General features: G+C 42.1%; 1 protein-coding gene across 4 annotated transcripts in view; it reads left to right on the forward strand.

Moving 5' to 3' along the window:
* Positions 1 to 16,294, forward strand: part of LRRTM4 (leucine rich repeat transmembrane neuronal 4) — a 422,603-nt gene that overhangs the window by 197,318 nt on the left and 208,991 nt on the right. For 2 of the 4 annotated variants that reach the window (XR_008327664.1, XM_053366262.1), the window contains exon 3: positions 12,028 to 12,087. The exons of the other annotated variants lie outside the window; for them this stretch is intronic. Coding sequence is in view for 1 of the 2 variants with exons in the window: in XM_053366262.1 (XP_053222237.1) it covers positions 12,028 to 12,087 (60 nt within the window). In the remaining variant the exon portion in view is untranslated. The remainder of the gene's footprint in view (positions 1 to 12,027; positions 12,088 to 16,294) is intronic. 4 annotated transcript variants of the gene reach the window in all.

The following is a 16,294-nucleotide window of genomic DNA, read 5'->3' on the forward strand; positions in this document are numbered from 1 at the left end:
TGTGTGTGTGTGTGTGTGTGTGTGAGAGAGAGAGAGAGAGAGAGAGAGAGAGAGAGAGAGAGAGACATATGAATATGACGGGGAACTTGTAATACTTCAACATTTGGAGGACCACATCTTTCATCACCCTTAACCACTGGCCATTCCTAACAGACACACAGCTTTATTGTGGTCCATGGACCCCAAATACGCAGTAAAGGTAAAGGGACCCCTGACCATTAGGTCCAGTCGTGACTGACTCTGGGGTTGCGGCACTCATCTTGCTTTATTGGCCGAGGGAGCCGGCGTACAGCTTCCGGGTCATGTGGCCAGCATGACTAAGCCGCTTCTGACGAACTAGAGCAGCGCACGGAAACGCCGTTTACCTTCCTTCTGGAGCGGTACCTATTTATCTACTTGCACTTTGATGTGCTTTCGAACTGCTAGGTTGGCAGGAGCAGGGACCAAGCAATGGGAGCTCACCCCATCACAGGGATTCGAACCGCCAACCTTCTGATCAGCAAGTTCTAGGCTCTGTGGTTTAACCCACAGCGCCACCTGCGTCCCTTGAATACACAGTACAACAATACACAGTACAAGAATAGTAAATACCAACAGTTATTAAGGTGTAAAATCGGCCATGCTAGCCAACAGAGGAGCTTTAGCCTGTACATACTGATTTCTGATTTTTACTGCCACCGAGAGGAATTTTGCTACAGCCAATGTAACAGTATCAAACTTATCCTCCAGGAGAACTTGGCATAAAATGAGTCAGCAATTCTAGGTTGTTCTGTTAGTATTGGATTGATTAGATGCTGTCTAACCTGTTTATACAGACTACAATGCAATAAAATGTGTTCCATACCTTCAACATGGGCACAGCCTATCTTGGTATGGGACACCAGCAAATTTTCCCCGCAGCACTTCATAAAGGAAAACTTTTAATCTGGCTTTAGGAAACAGACGGCGGTAGTTAGGTACGGTCAAATTCTTAAGGTAGGGAGATAACAAAAAAAAACCAACCTTCTAGGTATCGGATTCCAGACACAGATGGGCCACAGGTCACATGTGAGCAAGATCATAAATCACTAAAGGCAATATCCCAAAACCTCTTTCACAGTTTTGAGGGGAGTATCATACTCCAGGTGGGTATGAAAAGATGGTGAAAGAGGCCTTATGTGCCATGGTTTTTGACCAGGAGCTGATGTATTCCACATTTATCACATGAGTACACCATTCCCAAGGCCATACACCAGACCCAAAGCACTCCACCAGGCCTTAATTGAAAGTGGGCATTCACCAGTTTCCAACAGAGTATTGAGTTAAGGACCTGAAGTAAGGACCTATAAGCTTTGATTGAAATGTATCAAGCTTTGGAAAAGAGCCCTTGTACCAAACGTTGACAGCATATAAGAGTTTTGATGCAGATTTCACCTGTGCATGAAATAAACAGAGAATTGCCAGTTTGCTTGCCTCCTCTATTTGGGAAGTAACCAAACAATGGGTGCTCCAAGATTTTGTGTGGTGAAATGTAAGTCCTAAATACTGTAAGCTGATCTGGTAGCATATGCTTTTAAGACCAGGCCTTAAGTGCATTCAGACCAGCTAGAGCTTCCAGGTCAGGTCCCACATACAGCACATTGTAATAACTACGCCTTGAGCTTACAAATACAAAAAGCACCATGGTCAGGCTATCTCTGTCTAAAATCAACCACACTACAAGACCCATCTCACTTCTTCGTTCTAGAGTGTTGAGTGCAATATGTCATCCCAGGGAAGGCAGAAGCTGTAGAAATTCTCTCAGTCCTCTTATAAATTTCCTCACCTCCCTGCTGCAACTCCAAAGAAATAATAATGGAGAAGGAGGGACTTGGCCCTGTGATAAATGAAGGACATCATCATGTTCTTCCCATGTGCAGACTCCATGTATTATCATCTCCATAGAATATTTCTGGTGTCCTCGATCCTGGAGAGTTAAATGAGGTCACATCAGTTAACCTAGGAGAAGACAGATCCAAGAAACAGATATTTGTAGGAGCTGTGGAATCCATTTTCTATCCAGTGTGTTAATTCCAATGGCAGCATCAGTGCTTTTTTTTTCTAAAAAAATATGTTTTGAGGAACTCTCATTTTCCCATTCATATTGAAATACTGCCCCTCAATGAGGCCAAACTTAGATTCACAAAATGTTTAGAGGTATGCGTACCCCTGTGTACCCTCAGGAAAAAAAGCACTGGGCAGCATTATGTATTGAATGAGATGTCTTGTGTCGACCAGGACACACTCTCAATAGTTAAATGCTGCTTTTGTCACTGGGGACAAAAATGCACTCTTTAAATCACGAGGGTAATTAATTTTCCTGACAAGCTTTCAAAGTGCTCGATTGAGATTTTAGGCATCATATATATGACTTGACAGTTTGCATTTGCTCAGGTTATCCCCTCCCCATTTTCTTCCCTGGAGGTACAAGAAGAAGATGGAAGCCCTACTAAACTGCATTGTTAATAATCTGTGCAGATTCTTACAAACTCCAAGAAATGGTTTATGGCTTTAAATGTTTGTGTGTGTTTCTTTTTTGGCATCTGTGCTTCAAACAGAATTCTGCAACTTTAAGGTCTGAAAAGTTATTGTTTTTATTATTTCCAGAGTGGTAGCTGTGTTTCTTCTCTTGCAGCAAAATCAATTAAAATGGCCTATGGCACTGTAAGGGCTAACAACTGTATGAACAAAGCAAGGATAAAAGGAGTTCTACCAACTTTCATACCTTGCTAGTGTATTTGGGGCCTCTGGTCTCTCATTTATTTATCTAATAGAGTCAAACCAACCTTGATTAAAGGCGTCTTGTCTTGATATCCCTCTGTGTAAATGAACTTTTGCATTAGCTTTCCTGATATTGCCAGATACCAGAAAAGTTAATGTCAGGGTAGAATTTGTCTAGCCCCACTTCCTCTGGGTTGTAGCCATGTGTGCAGGTACTGTATGTGAGCTGTGATTAAGATGGTAAAGATTCTGGAAATCAAGCCTTACAAGTAATGATTGAGGGAGATGGGTATGTTTAACCTGGAGTAGAGAAGACTGAGAGGTGATATGATAGTCATCTTCAAATGTCTAAAGAACTGTCACATGGAAGATAGATCAATCTTCCTTTCTGCTTCACCTGAACCAATGGACTCAAGTTACATGAAACCATTGGATCTGCTTGATGGGAGTTGCAGTGCAACAACATCTGGGGGGCACATCTTCCCCATCCCTATTTTAAATAATGCATTTTGAGGTGGCATATATCAAAGTAGCACTGTGATTTGAGAGAGTTTTGGGATCAAGCAAAAGTGTACTGCTAATACTGTAAGATAACCTAATAAAAGTGACTTACTTAACAAGAACAGAGTAATTAGGCTGTGTCATTTAGGGTGTGTTTTTTTTAGCCATAAAAATTGGTTGCTATTTTTCAGATGTTCCATTATTAATTAAGCAGATGACAACAATTCTTCCTCTCTAAGGAGTAGAGAGGGAAATTGCATGATGAAAATGTGCTCATCAGAAGGACAAAGTCTCTTTAAATAGTACCAACCAGGCTATCTTTAAAGTAGGATCTTCTTGACCTAAATAAGGACATTGACAAAGTTGAGCAAGGTTTGTCAACTCTCGCTGTCAGTGAATCTCTTTTTGGCTGATGGAAGGCATGCTGTCCTGATGGTGATACATTACTTGAACACCCCTTCCTCAAAGCGCTGTGATTGGAGATCCCTGGAAAAACAATTCATTCTAATTAGAAGTCAAACCTGTCAATCACAAAAGAGTTATCCCTCCCTCCTCTCCCCAAGCTTGGGGAGAAACACTGTCTGCAGTATTTTGTTTTTAAAACATACAGAACAGCCTAAAGCACTTCAGAAATCCCCATTTCAGTTTGGAGAAATTCAGAGAAATGCAGCTTAAGCACATACTAGTCCAAACCTGTCTGAAGTGGCCTCAATTCAGACCTTCATTTGTGAATCATCCAAATTATATGCACACTCCTGTATGGCTTTTCTAGTTGGTATTAGAGCAGAATCAAGTTTTGTTGCTCTCCAGAATACTGCTCTTCCAAATGAGTGGAAGGAAATGTTTCCATTCCCTTCTCCTGCTCTCATTAGAATAATCTCGTGCTGATGGCAATATTAGGCCCATTTATCCATCAGTACAAATGAATTGAGCCAGCAAATCCAGTTTGTGTCAGAGGACTTCAAATATAGGTTAGCTTTGTCAAAAAAATCTGTGAGAAATCAGCTCGTGGTGTATATATTACCTCTAAAAGGACCGTGTGAACTGGTTCAAGGGCCAGTTTGTGCAATCGGAGAAGTCACTGGTTGAATGTTATGGTCTCTTTAAAAACTGGAATTGTTTTCCCAGGCCGCCTCTGGTGTTTAGGAGAGTTAGTTCAGTTGCTGGTTTCAGGGTTTATTTATTTATTTTATCGGTGGGAAGGGTGAGAAAAGGAAGTGATTTCCATTCTGCGCTGTCTTCATCGCAATTAGCTCTGTTTCCATTTCACTTCAGTTCTACTTCCAATAAAAACTATGTAACGCAAGTTTCAAATTTAATGTAATTAATTACGTAATTATTTCCACACCACTCATTTGGATGGTGTCAAATGTCAAAACAATGTTCTTTAAAAAGGCTTTGTGTATAGGGTTGAGTTTTTTAAAAAGGGGAAATTGTGAATGAATAGCAAATGCATATCCTTGCTTGATTTCCATTATGGAACTGCAATGGAAACATGAACAGTGCCAGTTTTGTTTACAAATAGAATTCTCCAAAATCCCTGAATTATGGATTGTGTGTGTGTGTGTGTATGCATTTGTTTGCTATTTCTGAATTTTTTTAAATCCGTAGCATATTACGATACTTGTGAGCCACTTAGGTATTTTCCTTTACCAAGAGTTAAGTGGTCTATCCATTATCTAAGCAAATAAATAAAATGTGGTAAAGCACCAGCCAGAGTCTGTCCTGCTATGTGGTGCTGGTAGGGACAAGAAGGGGTGTTCAGATGTATCACCAACACAAAATTAACACCCACACACTTAAGCTTATGTGCTGTACTGGAAAAAAGAGCGGGGGGAGCGTATGTCTGAGTAGAAGGCTAAGCAGACTCCTTCCTCTCCACATCAAGGTTTTTATGTGTCTTTAATGTTATTTGTTTAGCTGTTAAAATAAATGCATTACACAATATAAAAAGGCAAGTCTTTAAAGCCTAAAGGCTTACATTCTAAGTGAAGCTGAGACACAAGAGAGAAGGGGGAGTGAATACAGGAGGGGAGAATATATATGTTGTAGCAGGCCCCGGGAAAAGGCTGATGGCTGAATGCCAGGCCAGAATAAAAGTCCTTTCATTGATCTCCTGCTCCATAGCAGTTGATGGTGAAAGTCTAGGTTGTGAGAGGGCAGAGGAGGGAGAGAAAGAGCTGTAGATGACTTCGGAAGCTGGCTGTTGTTAGAAGCAGGCAATGGGAAGCTGTTTTATACCAAGCTAGACCAAGTAATCTAGCTCAGTATTGTTTGCTGTCTTTCCCAGTCCTACCTGGAATGAACCTGCATGTAAAGCTGTTGCTCTATAGCTCTGTTGCAGCCCTTTCCTGATTAATGCCCCAAACCATTTTGAAGAAGAAGGGGAGTTTTATAGCCCTAGTCATAGAGACAGGGCAAGGTGTTCATCTTGTTAATGAAGTCAACTAAATAATGAAGATGCAGTCCAGAGAGAAGTCTTCATAACACTTTACTGAGGAAACTGACGAAAACAGTGTATAATTTGAGGAGAAAGGAAAAACGGATTTGTATTTTTTAGGCCTCGTACACAGGAGGGATACATTCTACAAAACATACTGAGGAAAACTGCCTTCATACCTACACTCCCAGTCATGGCACGTGCTACCTTAGCAAACTCTGCCTGGTTACTAAGCAAAACCTCCACCCGTTCTGCTCTTGGCTAGTTGACTTTAACAGTAACAAAATTAACCCTTGAGTTGTACACTGAATGATCTCTGCTGTTCTAATTCCAACACATCAGAATAAACAATGCCAAGTAACTTAGGTTAGAATTCCCTTTCAGAGCTTCCTGGAGATAACATGGACTGGACCTGGAACCCTCTGCATACCTAGTAGATGCTGCACCACTGAGCTATGGCTTCATATGCATCCCCCACACAACTTTTCAATCGCAAAGTTTTTAAAAGCAGGACAAACATGCATAAAATTGTGTGGGAGGAAAAGCTACTGGGGAGGGGAAATGGCAGGTTTACAAAGGGTTAAATGCTTCCCTGCTACTTCACCAGTTTTGCTTGCTGACTGGAAGTGGCTTTTCTATGTCTAAAGGGGCCATCAGGCAAGTGTGAAATGTGTTTAGGCGTTTCATGTAGTCTGAGCCTCAGGCCCATATTTCTCTGACTGTTTTCCATGGGTGAGGGGGGATAGCAGGAGAAGCATTGATTCATCTGACAATCGGGCTCCTTTTGTGCTGGCTACTACCTCCCTCTAATTCCCACTTAAAATCCAATTGCAATTTAAGAATGAAGCATTTTGACTACAATTGGATGAGTGTTTTAATTAGAGATAAGAGATGCAGCCTGCTGATATCAGCTGTAGATAGCCTGCTTGCTTTAGAATGCCTCCCACTGACACATAATACATCATCTGGGCTGCATCAGCAAGATTAGTTTATAACCTAAAAAAGAAAAGAAAGCAGATTGGTTGAAGGAGGCTATATCTGCAATTAAATAGAACACGCAATGCCTATGAACTGTGGGATGATGATTGGAGAGAGAGTGTATTTCTGTGATGAATGAAACTGTGACTTTAAAGGCATGATACTGTAAAATGAGATGTTAACATTTTTTCATGGATTGGTGGGTGGGTCGGTGCTGTCTTGCTTCTCCAAGAAGGTGCATTTTGTTGCTCGTGAGTGTGGTGGAAATAACTCAGATGGACACTGGTGTTGGGTGAAAATCAGGCCACAGCTTTACTAAATAAATATCAGATTGGCAATGGCAGTAAGGTGAGGATCATTTCCTCATTCTACACAACCTTTGCTGATGGAATGACCCTCCATTGGAGGTTCAGAAGCACCCAAACCCCCACCATAGGAGCATACTGTCCTACTGTTACTATTTTCCCGGGACTGCCACAAAAACCACCAAGCAATCATGGTATCTTTATCTGGCCTGAAAATTTCTGAATTGTGACAAAATCCTCACGGAATCTAGCACAACAAAGCATTTCACTGTGGGAAAGGCTAAAAAACAAAACCAAAACCAAGGGCCAATTGAATTTGGGAGGGGGAAAATCATTTCTGACTGTGTCAGCTAGTGACCCAAAACGCCCAATCAGCCCCCAGCATGGAGGGTGGGTCAGTGGGTGGGAATCTTGTGGGGCAAAATGAGCCTGAACTCTCATGGGCAAGGCATATTAAAACCTCAAACTCTCCTCCCTCTCATGAGATCTAGTGAGTGCACATAGCAGACTGAAACTTGAACTAGACATGTACAGAACTTCCCATCAAAAAGTAACCTTGGCATGTTCAGGGCATTTCATTTGCAACAGCAAATATCCCCCTGCGCCTTTCTCTCTCCGAAGATAGGGTTTAATGAGCTGTGCCAGGTTAGTTCAGATCCTAGCACTCAGTGCTCTTTTTACAGAAAAAGAGATGCCAGAACTCACCATGAACAGCTCCCTTGTTCTCTTATAATGGCAATGGTGACCACCTGAGAGGTGTCAGAACCACGTTCCACATGTTCCGACTGAAAATAAAGCCCTGCTAGCACTTATGCTCATTCTTCCTTCATTAAAGAAAGAATCCTCCCCCTTTTTTTGCAATAGTGCATATGTGTGTATGTATACATTATTTCCCTTGCACATGAGGGGGAGACTCTAAGAGACAGTTTTGATGATGAAGTGAGAAGTTGTTTAATGGTGCATAGCTCTCTATTAAAGCAGTGACTGGCCGGGTGATGGGCTAGGGCTGAAACTTGCGCATCATCTGAACTGGGGTTGTCACCTGATTACGGACCTCTTAGTTGATTCATCATTTGAATCCTCACAGGATTGATGGATCAATTATATTTGCATATATTTGCATATGAGTCAAACCATGACTTCTGAAGCAAAATACATGCCTTACAAATAGGAGCGAAATAGGGATGGGTTGTTGTTGGTTAAAATGTGCTCTCTAAATAAGGAAACTCCTGCACATGAGTGGGTGGAGCTGGGGTAGTAGAATGTAGGTGGCCAGGTGGACAATGGCAGGACCAACACAATCTGGATATAATTGGATGATTTTGAAAGTAGATTAGACAAATTCATGGAAGAAAAGGCTATCAATGGCCCCTAGCCATTATGGCTATCCTCTGCCTCCACTATCAGAGGCAGTAACACTTCTGAATACCATTTGCTGGAAGTCAAAGGTGGGCAGACTGCTGCTGTTCTCATGTCCTGCTTTGGGCTTCTCATGGGGGCACACGGTTGGTCACTGTGAGAACAGGATGCTGGACTTGATGGGTCATTGGCCTTATCCAACAAGGCTCATCTTATGCTCTTAGTGTGTTACAGGTAGAAAGCAGGAGCTACAAGTGAATGCAAGCAAATGGCTCTGTATGAAGCAAGCCACAAACTACATGGCAAAATACAGTGGTACCTCGGGTTACAATCGCTTCAGGTTACAGATTCCGCTAACCCAGAAATAGTATCTCAAGTTAAGAACTTTGCTTCAGGATGAGAACAGAAATCGCACAACGGTGGCGTGGCAGCAGCGGGAGGCCCCATTAGCTAAAGTGGTGCTTCAGGTTAAGAACAGTTTCAGGTTAAGTACGGACCTCCAGAACGAATTAAGTTCTTAACCTGAGGTACCACTGTAAATGCACAGAATGCAGGCATAGATAGTACAATGGGACTTGAAACAAAATGTTGTAGGATAGGAGCAGGAGCAGCTTACCTAGTGAGGCACAGCTGCCATACTAGATTTCAGGCAAGTATGTCACCTGCCACTTCCCAGGAGAGGGATGAGGAGTTAGTGTAGTGTGGACACACTATTGAAGCCAGTTCAGTTCTCCCACCATTTGCCCACACCACTCCAAGCTCTCCACTTCCTCTTCCGTCCCCATAACCAACAGCAACACACTTGGAAGATATTGATATTGATTTATGTAACATTTGATAATGTTATTGATAATGTAACATTTTTTAATGTAACTGTATTTTGTAATATTTTATTTAAGTTGTCTGCTGTTGCTTCAGTTTTCTGTGTACTACTTAGAGGTATTTTTAATAAGCGCTGCAGAAATTAAATAAGCAATCAAACAAGCTAGTGATGAAGCTCTGTCCCACTGGTGTGGAGGGCCCATGTTCACACATATCTACCATTGTGGGGTCTGAACTGGAGGTGGCAGGCCATGAATGAGACTTTGTGGTTTACTGAAGATGTTGAATCAGTTATGGCAGCTGTGAAAAAGGTGAATGACATACTAAGGATCATTAGGAAAGGGGTAAAAATAAAATTCCATATATCATAATGCTGTGATGTGACCACACTTGGAATATTGTGTAGAGTTCTGGTTGCCTTACCTAAAAAATAATATGGTAGTTGGAAAAAAGTTCAGGAAAGGGCAACCCAAACATTAAAGGAGATGGGGCAGCTCCTCGCTTTTTGAGAAAAGGATAAGAGGTGTATAGAATGTGTACAGTGGTACCTTGGTTCTCAGACTTAATCCTTTCTGGAAGTCCATTCCAAAATCAAAGCGTTCCAAAACCAAGGCGCGCTTTCCGATAGAAAGTAATGCAAAATGGATTAATCTGTTCCAGGCTTTTAAGAACAACCCCTAAAATAGCGATTTAACATGAATTTTACTGTCTAACAAGACCATTGATCCATAAAATGAAAGCATTAAGCAAAGTACTGCAGTCACACAATCAATCAATCAGTAGCTGAACTGGGTTCGACACAGTCACACACAAAAAGAGACAAACCCACCTCAGCGTAACACTCAAAACTGAAGTGTGGCACTCAAAATGGAGCATGTTCGGCTTTTGGGAAAAGTTTGCAAACCTGAACACTGACTTCTGGGTTTGCAGTGTTTGGGTTCCAAGTTGCTTCAGTACCAAGGTGTTTGAGAACGAAGGTACCACTGTACAGAACAATGCATCATGTGGGGAACATCACATAATAGTAGTAGTCAGGGCCATCCCATATGAGAAGATTCAAGACAAATGAAATAAAGTACTTCTTTAAACGGTGCATTGCTAAACTATGGGATTCACTCTCATAAGAAGCAGTGATGACCATCAAGATAAATGACCGTTAGCTTTGTGCCAGCATCCACAGTTTTTCCATAGGCAAGGATGGGGGGGGAGTGTTCCTCCCTCCCAGGCCGAAGGCAGCATTTTGTTGTGGGAAACCATCCAGGGGCCACATTCCAGGGATGGGTAGGACCAGAGGCAAAAATGGATGGAGCAAGAAATGTGACCTTACTTCCATACCATGCACAATATTCCAGCTCAGTTGGTAGAGCTTGAAACTCTTAATCTCAGAGTCATGGATTTGAGTCCTACCTACGGGACCGCCTCTCCCGGAATGCCCCACGGAGAGCCTCAAGGTCCATAAATAGCAACACCCCAGTGGTCCCGGGCCCTGAGGAAGTTAGATTGGCTTCAACCAGAGCCAGGGCCTTTTCAACTCTGGCCCTGCAGGATCTGATTTCTTTCCGCAGAGCCTGTAAGACGCTTACGCAACTTGTTTTTATTATTGCTTGTTAGCCGCCCTGAGCCCGGCCTTGGCTGGGGAGGGGAGGGGTATAAATAAAATATTATTATTATTATTATTATTATTATTATTATTATTATTATTATATTGTGTAAAAAGATTCCTGCACTCCAGGTGGTTGGACTAGATGACCCTCATGGTCCCTATGTACGTAGAGAGGCCTGAATAGTTGAATTTGGCCCCCAATTTCACATGCCATTTTTTTCTGTAAAACTTACTTTAAAAAAATTAAAAAGGAATTTGATCTTTGCAAATTCCTATATGAAATGACTTGAATGGTATCTAATGCGTAGATCAGAACTTGGCTGTCTGCTAGATTTCACACTTCTCTTTGATTGTTGCAACATAGTTCTTTACAGTTTGAACATAGCAAAATACATATTTGAGTACATGTTCTGAGAGAAAATACAATTTGGAAGAGTATTTTTTTTAAAAAAAAACACCTCGGATTAATGAGGGGAATGGAACAGAAAAATATGTTTAAATAAGTGTAAGTGAAAAGGATTAGAAATTGACATACTTACCCATCCCTGTGCCTAATAGTTCATATTTTTTTCACCTACAGTTACCATAAAAAAAATCGATCACATTGAATATTGCTTTTACATTGTGCAAGGAATAAAGAACCCTGGTAATTAGAGACACTATTTAAAATTATTTGCAAAAGTTCTCAGCACAATCTACCACTATCCTCCTATATCTTGGAACACAAGTAGACTGTGGATGTTGCACCGAGGAAGACTTGAGGCCACTGGGTCTTCCTGTGATGCAGTAGTAAAAATGGCACTTCAGCTCCCATCAGCCCCACCTACACTGGCCAGTGAAAAGGAATGATGGGAGTTGTAACCCAACAACATATGGTGGCAACTTGTTGGCTTGCGAGACAAACCTGGGTTTCCCATTTAAGGTAATGGCTGGGTTTGCTGGAAGAGCAAGGGGAAAGAACTCAATGAGTGGTACTCAGAGTAGACCCACTGGACTTAACAAGCATGATTAAATTTCAATAATCTCAGATGGTCTGCTCTGAGTAAAATACCACCCATTTTGTGCACTTGGTGGGGAGGAGAACTAATTGTTTTTATTTGCTAGAGACAAAAACTGCTGAGCTGCTAGTGAGGTGTTTGCTAATGATGATCTTGGCCAATGATTGTTTATTATATATTATATTTGCAAATGATGGTGAATGTCTTGTACCTAGATGGACTGCAGAGTTTGAACAAATAATAATAGAGCTGTATATTGTTTCCTTGCCATTATCTTCTCAGCTCTCCGGAGAAGTCCTGTTTCAAAAAGGAATTGTCATGGATGATTGTGCAGTGAATAAGGTAGGAATTAATTCTATAGCTGAGGCACTTTTTTATTATTATTATTCCTTATTGTTATTTCATAGGCCACCTGAGGGTCATGTTTGGGATGACCTTGTGTTATTTACCTGGATGACTGCCCCCACATCTTTTTGCTGTAATAAACATAAGCAACATACTGTAGATCAAAGCCCTGATTACCTTAAGAGAGCGTGCATACAACCCACAACTTCCCTCATTTAGTTCAACTAGCAAACATTCTTGAGGATTAGTTGTGCTTTTACTGTCAATTTTCAGAACCATTTCCTTTTGTTTGTTGCAATAACAGCAAAGACGAAAGACAGCAAAACTAAATGATTCAGGATAATTCCATATATGAATATTTCTCCTTGACTTCAGGGTCAGCCTTTAATATTTTAAAGATAATATAATGGCTTGTTTCTATCTTGCTCCCTTGTGCATACATTCATCACCATGGTTTCTCCACTTGATTAGGCAAAATGAATTCCCTCGGCTCAAAAGAATATCAAGTCAGTATGCACAATATGATTTGCACAATACAACAGAAAGGGAAGATGTGCGATCAAAGGGGCTTTCTGCACTTACCAGTGATATAGTTGCTGTTTGAGCCAAGGTTTTTAAAGGTGAATTTGTAGCAGATTGTCTGCACCTTTGATCATATGTCACCGCTTTTAGAGAGTGATCGTGGGATTTTCATTTCCATACTAATGGCGGTTGTGCCGGAACTGGAAGAAAATTCATGGCTGTGGTCTCACTGTACACACCCTACAAACCCTCATGTTCCTCCAGCCAATAAATGTCAGTTATGAGCATATGCACAGGGTTAGCCCTTTTGTGACTCTTAAAAATGTGCATTTGAATTCTGGAATTCTATTTTCGTGGGAATGTCATATACCCTCTTGACAGAATTACAACCCTGGTAGATGAAGGGAACGCAGTGGATGTAGCCTACCTTGATTTCAGCAAGGCATTTGACAAGGTGCCCCATGATATTCTTGTAAAGAAGGTGGTAAAATGCGGTCTTGACTATGCTACCACTCAGTGGATTTGTAACTGGCTGACTGACCGAACCCAAAGGGTGCTCATCAATGGTTCCTCTTCATCCTGGAGAAGAGTGACTAGTGGGGTGCCACAGGGTTCTGTCTTGGGCCCGGTCTTATTCAACATCTTTATCAACGACATGGATGATGGACTCAAGGGCATCCTAATCAAATTTGCAGATGACACCAAACTGGGAGGGGTGGCTAACACCCCAGAGGACAGGATCACACTTCAAAACGACCTTGACAGATTAGAGAACTGGGCCAAAACAAACAAGATGAATTTTAACAGGGAGAAATGTAAAGTATTGCACTTGGGCAAAAAAAAATGAGAGGCACAAATACAAGATGGGTGACACCTGGCTTGAGAGCAGTACATGTGAAAAGGATCTAGGAGTCTTGGTTGACCACAAACTTGACATGAGCCAACAGTGTGACGCGGCAGCTAAAAAAGCCAATGCAATTCTGGGCTGCATCAATAGGAGTATAGCATCTAGATCAAGGGAAGTAATAGTGCCACTGTATTCTGCTCTGGTCAGACCTCACCTGGAGTACTGTGTCCAGTTCTGGGCACCACAGTTCAAGAAGGACACTGACAAACTGGAACGTGTCCAGAGGAGGGCAACCAAAATGGTCAAAGGCCTGGAAACGATGCTTTATGAGGAACGGCTAAGGGAGCTGGGCATGTTTAGCCTGGAGAAGAGGAGGTTAAGGGGTGATATGATAGCCATGTTCAAATATATAAAAGGATGTCACATAGAGGAGGGAGAAAGGTTGTTTTCTGCTGCTCCAGAGAAGCGGACACGGAGCAATGGTTCCAAACTACAAGAAAGAAGATTCCACCTAAACATTAGGAAGAACTTCCTGACAGTAAGAGCTGTTCGACAGTGGAATTTGCTGCCAAGGAGTGTGGTGGAGTCTCCTTCTTTGGAGGTCTTTAAGCAGAGGCTTGACAACCATATGTCAGGAGTGCTCTGATGGTGTTTCCTGCTTGGCAGGGGGTTGGACTTAATGGCCCTTGTGGTCTCTTCCAACTCTATGATTCTATGATTCTATGAGTGGAGCGTGAATTTACCACACACTCCACGCCTACAAGAAGAGGAGAGGCGGTTTGGTCTGGGGTGGAGCATGCTGTGGCGCAAGGACGCCAATTAGCCAATGAGGGAAGAGATGGATGCCAGGCTACTTAAGCTGTCTCTGTCCCTCACTCTTCCTTTGTTTGGCACCTGTCCTTCCTCCCTATAGTGTGTGCTTCGATAGTCACTTTATTTACAGTTGAGTAGGATTTTGGGTTTGGGACTTCTCTTTGTAGCCTACTTCACACTGTTGAGTGTTGTTTGTGGCTGGAGTGGTATTGTTTATTATTTGACTCATTTGGCATTTAGTCTGGGCAGGTGAGAAGTTTTAAGGAATTGCTAATTGAATACTAGAAACATTATTTGTTTGGGGGCCTAGCAGGCACACCAGGGCAAGTTCATTGTGTGCCTGCCGGATTCACACATAAAGTGCATGCTGCAGGGAGAGAAATGTCTTCTAATCCTTGCCATGTGGCCACAGTAAGTGGCTGTGAAAATGTCCAGGACATATAATTTTCCCCATTTGCTGCAAATCACCTGCCTAGATAAATTTAATTTAGTAAAATATGTTTAAATCGGTTTGTTGCAGATCCTCTGATTTGTTCTATTTAATAAATACAGTCTGCTTCTAAAGTTATTGCCTCGATGTTTCTTTGGTGTGATGGCAAAGAGAAACTAAATGTCTGTCTGAGCTATTGCAAACCTGGTTAAGATGATGAAATTTAGTCTGCAGCCAGTGATTGCTGTCATGAGCAGTACTCCCTTGCAATGTTTCAGAGGATACTGGGCCATCACTTGGTCAGGGGTTGGTTACAAACTTTTCCTCATCTGAATAGCTGCTTCCCCTATTTCTATTCTTGTTTTAGTTTTTAGTTTTTCCAGACTGCTGCATACATGAGATTTGATTCAGTTTCCAGCCCCGTCCCCTGCTTAAGTTATCTTTGTGCACCAGCACATATACACTTTGGTTAAAACAGCACAAACGGGAATCTTGCTGATATTGTGCTGCTTGCAATCAAAACCTGGTTCTGTGTGTGAAGGGCTATCTGAAACAAGTCCAGTTTTAAGATCAATTTAACATCAGAAGGGAGAGCAGGGCCTTGAAGGTGCTCCTCAGCAGTTAACAAGTGGCCAGCAGACTGAGCAGGAACGCAGATTACCTAGGCCACAGTCTTGGTCCCTCAGAGGTGAGGTATATTACATTTTTATTTAAATTCCAGGCATCATTTCTAAATTTGCACCTGCACATATGCAGTAGCCCTTAAACATTATATGCAGATACCAAGTTCCCTCTTTGCTTTGTTCCTTTTTGGCAATGCATAAGTGGCTGCCTTGGGAACCATTGGCACTGTGGCTCTTCAGACCAAGGGCTGTCCTCTCTCATGGTCAATTTTCCCAGCACCCACATACCAGCAGCGGGTGGGGCAGAAGGAACCCACCATGCTACTCAGGAACAGTAGTCTATGGTCCAACCACCCAGAGGTCAGAGGTTTTTACATACACAACTCTCCATCCAGGCAAGACAGAGTAATTATTACAGTCAATGAGAAATTCCAGTCAGACAAAAGAACTGGAGGAAGGTACAAAGCAGATGTATTTAAGAGGTGTGGCTTTGGGAGGAGAAAAGTCCTGAGAGGCCCATGGGGCTACATTTGGACACTAGATCTGAGCCCCCCCCAAAAAAAAACACTTTGAGACTTTTATTAGCCCCTCCGCTCTTGGAATGAGCCTCCGGTTTTGCTTCACCCTCAAATATTTTCAATACAAAATTCTCATCTGGAAACCTTGAGCCCAGCTGCATGTTGGATTTGCTCTCCCTGGATCAGGGAACTTGTAATTGTATTGTTCTTGTATTATGTGATTTTAGTCAATATCAGTGTGGTTCCCCCTCCCCTCCTCTCCTGCCTAGGAGGATATGCATTAAACATCACCTGCCTAGCAAAGTCCTGTACATCAAAACAGTAGCTCTGAATCATTCTGAAATGTCACTAAATGTTAACCTGACTCTTGTGTAAGGTCCTATGGGGAAAAGATACAAGGTGTCTGAAGCCCATCTGCTTTTTGATGAATGGACTAAAGCATCTTTTGTTT

Source organism: Podarcis raffonei, chromosome 15, assembly GCF_027172205.1.
Source record: "Podarcis raffonei isolate rPodRaf1 chromosome 15, rPodRaf1.pri, whole genome shotgun sequence".
NCBI classification, from domain to species: domain Eukaryota; kingdom Metazoa; phylum Chordata; class Lepidosauria; order Squamata; family Lacertidae; genus Podarcis; species Podarcis raffonei.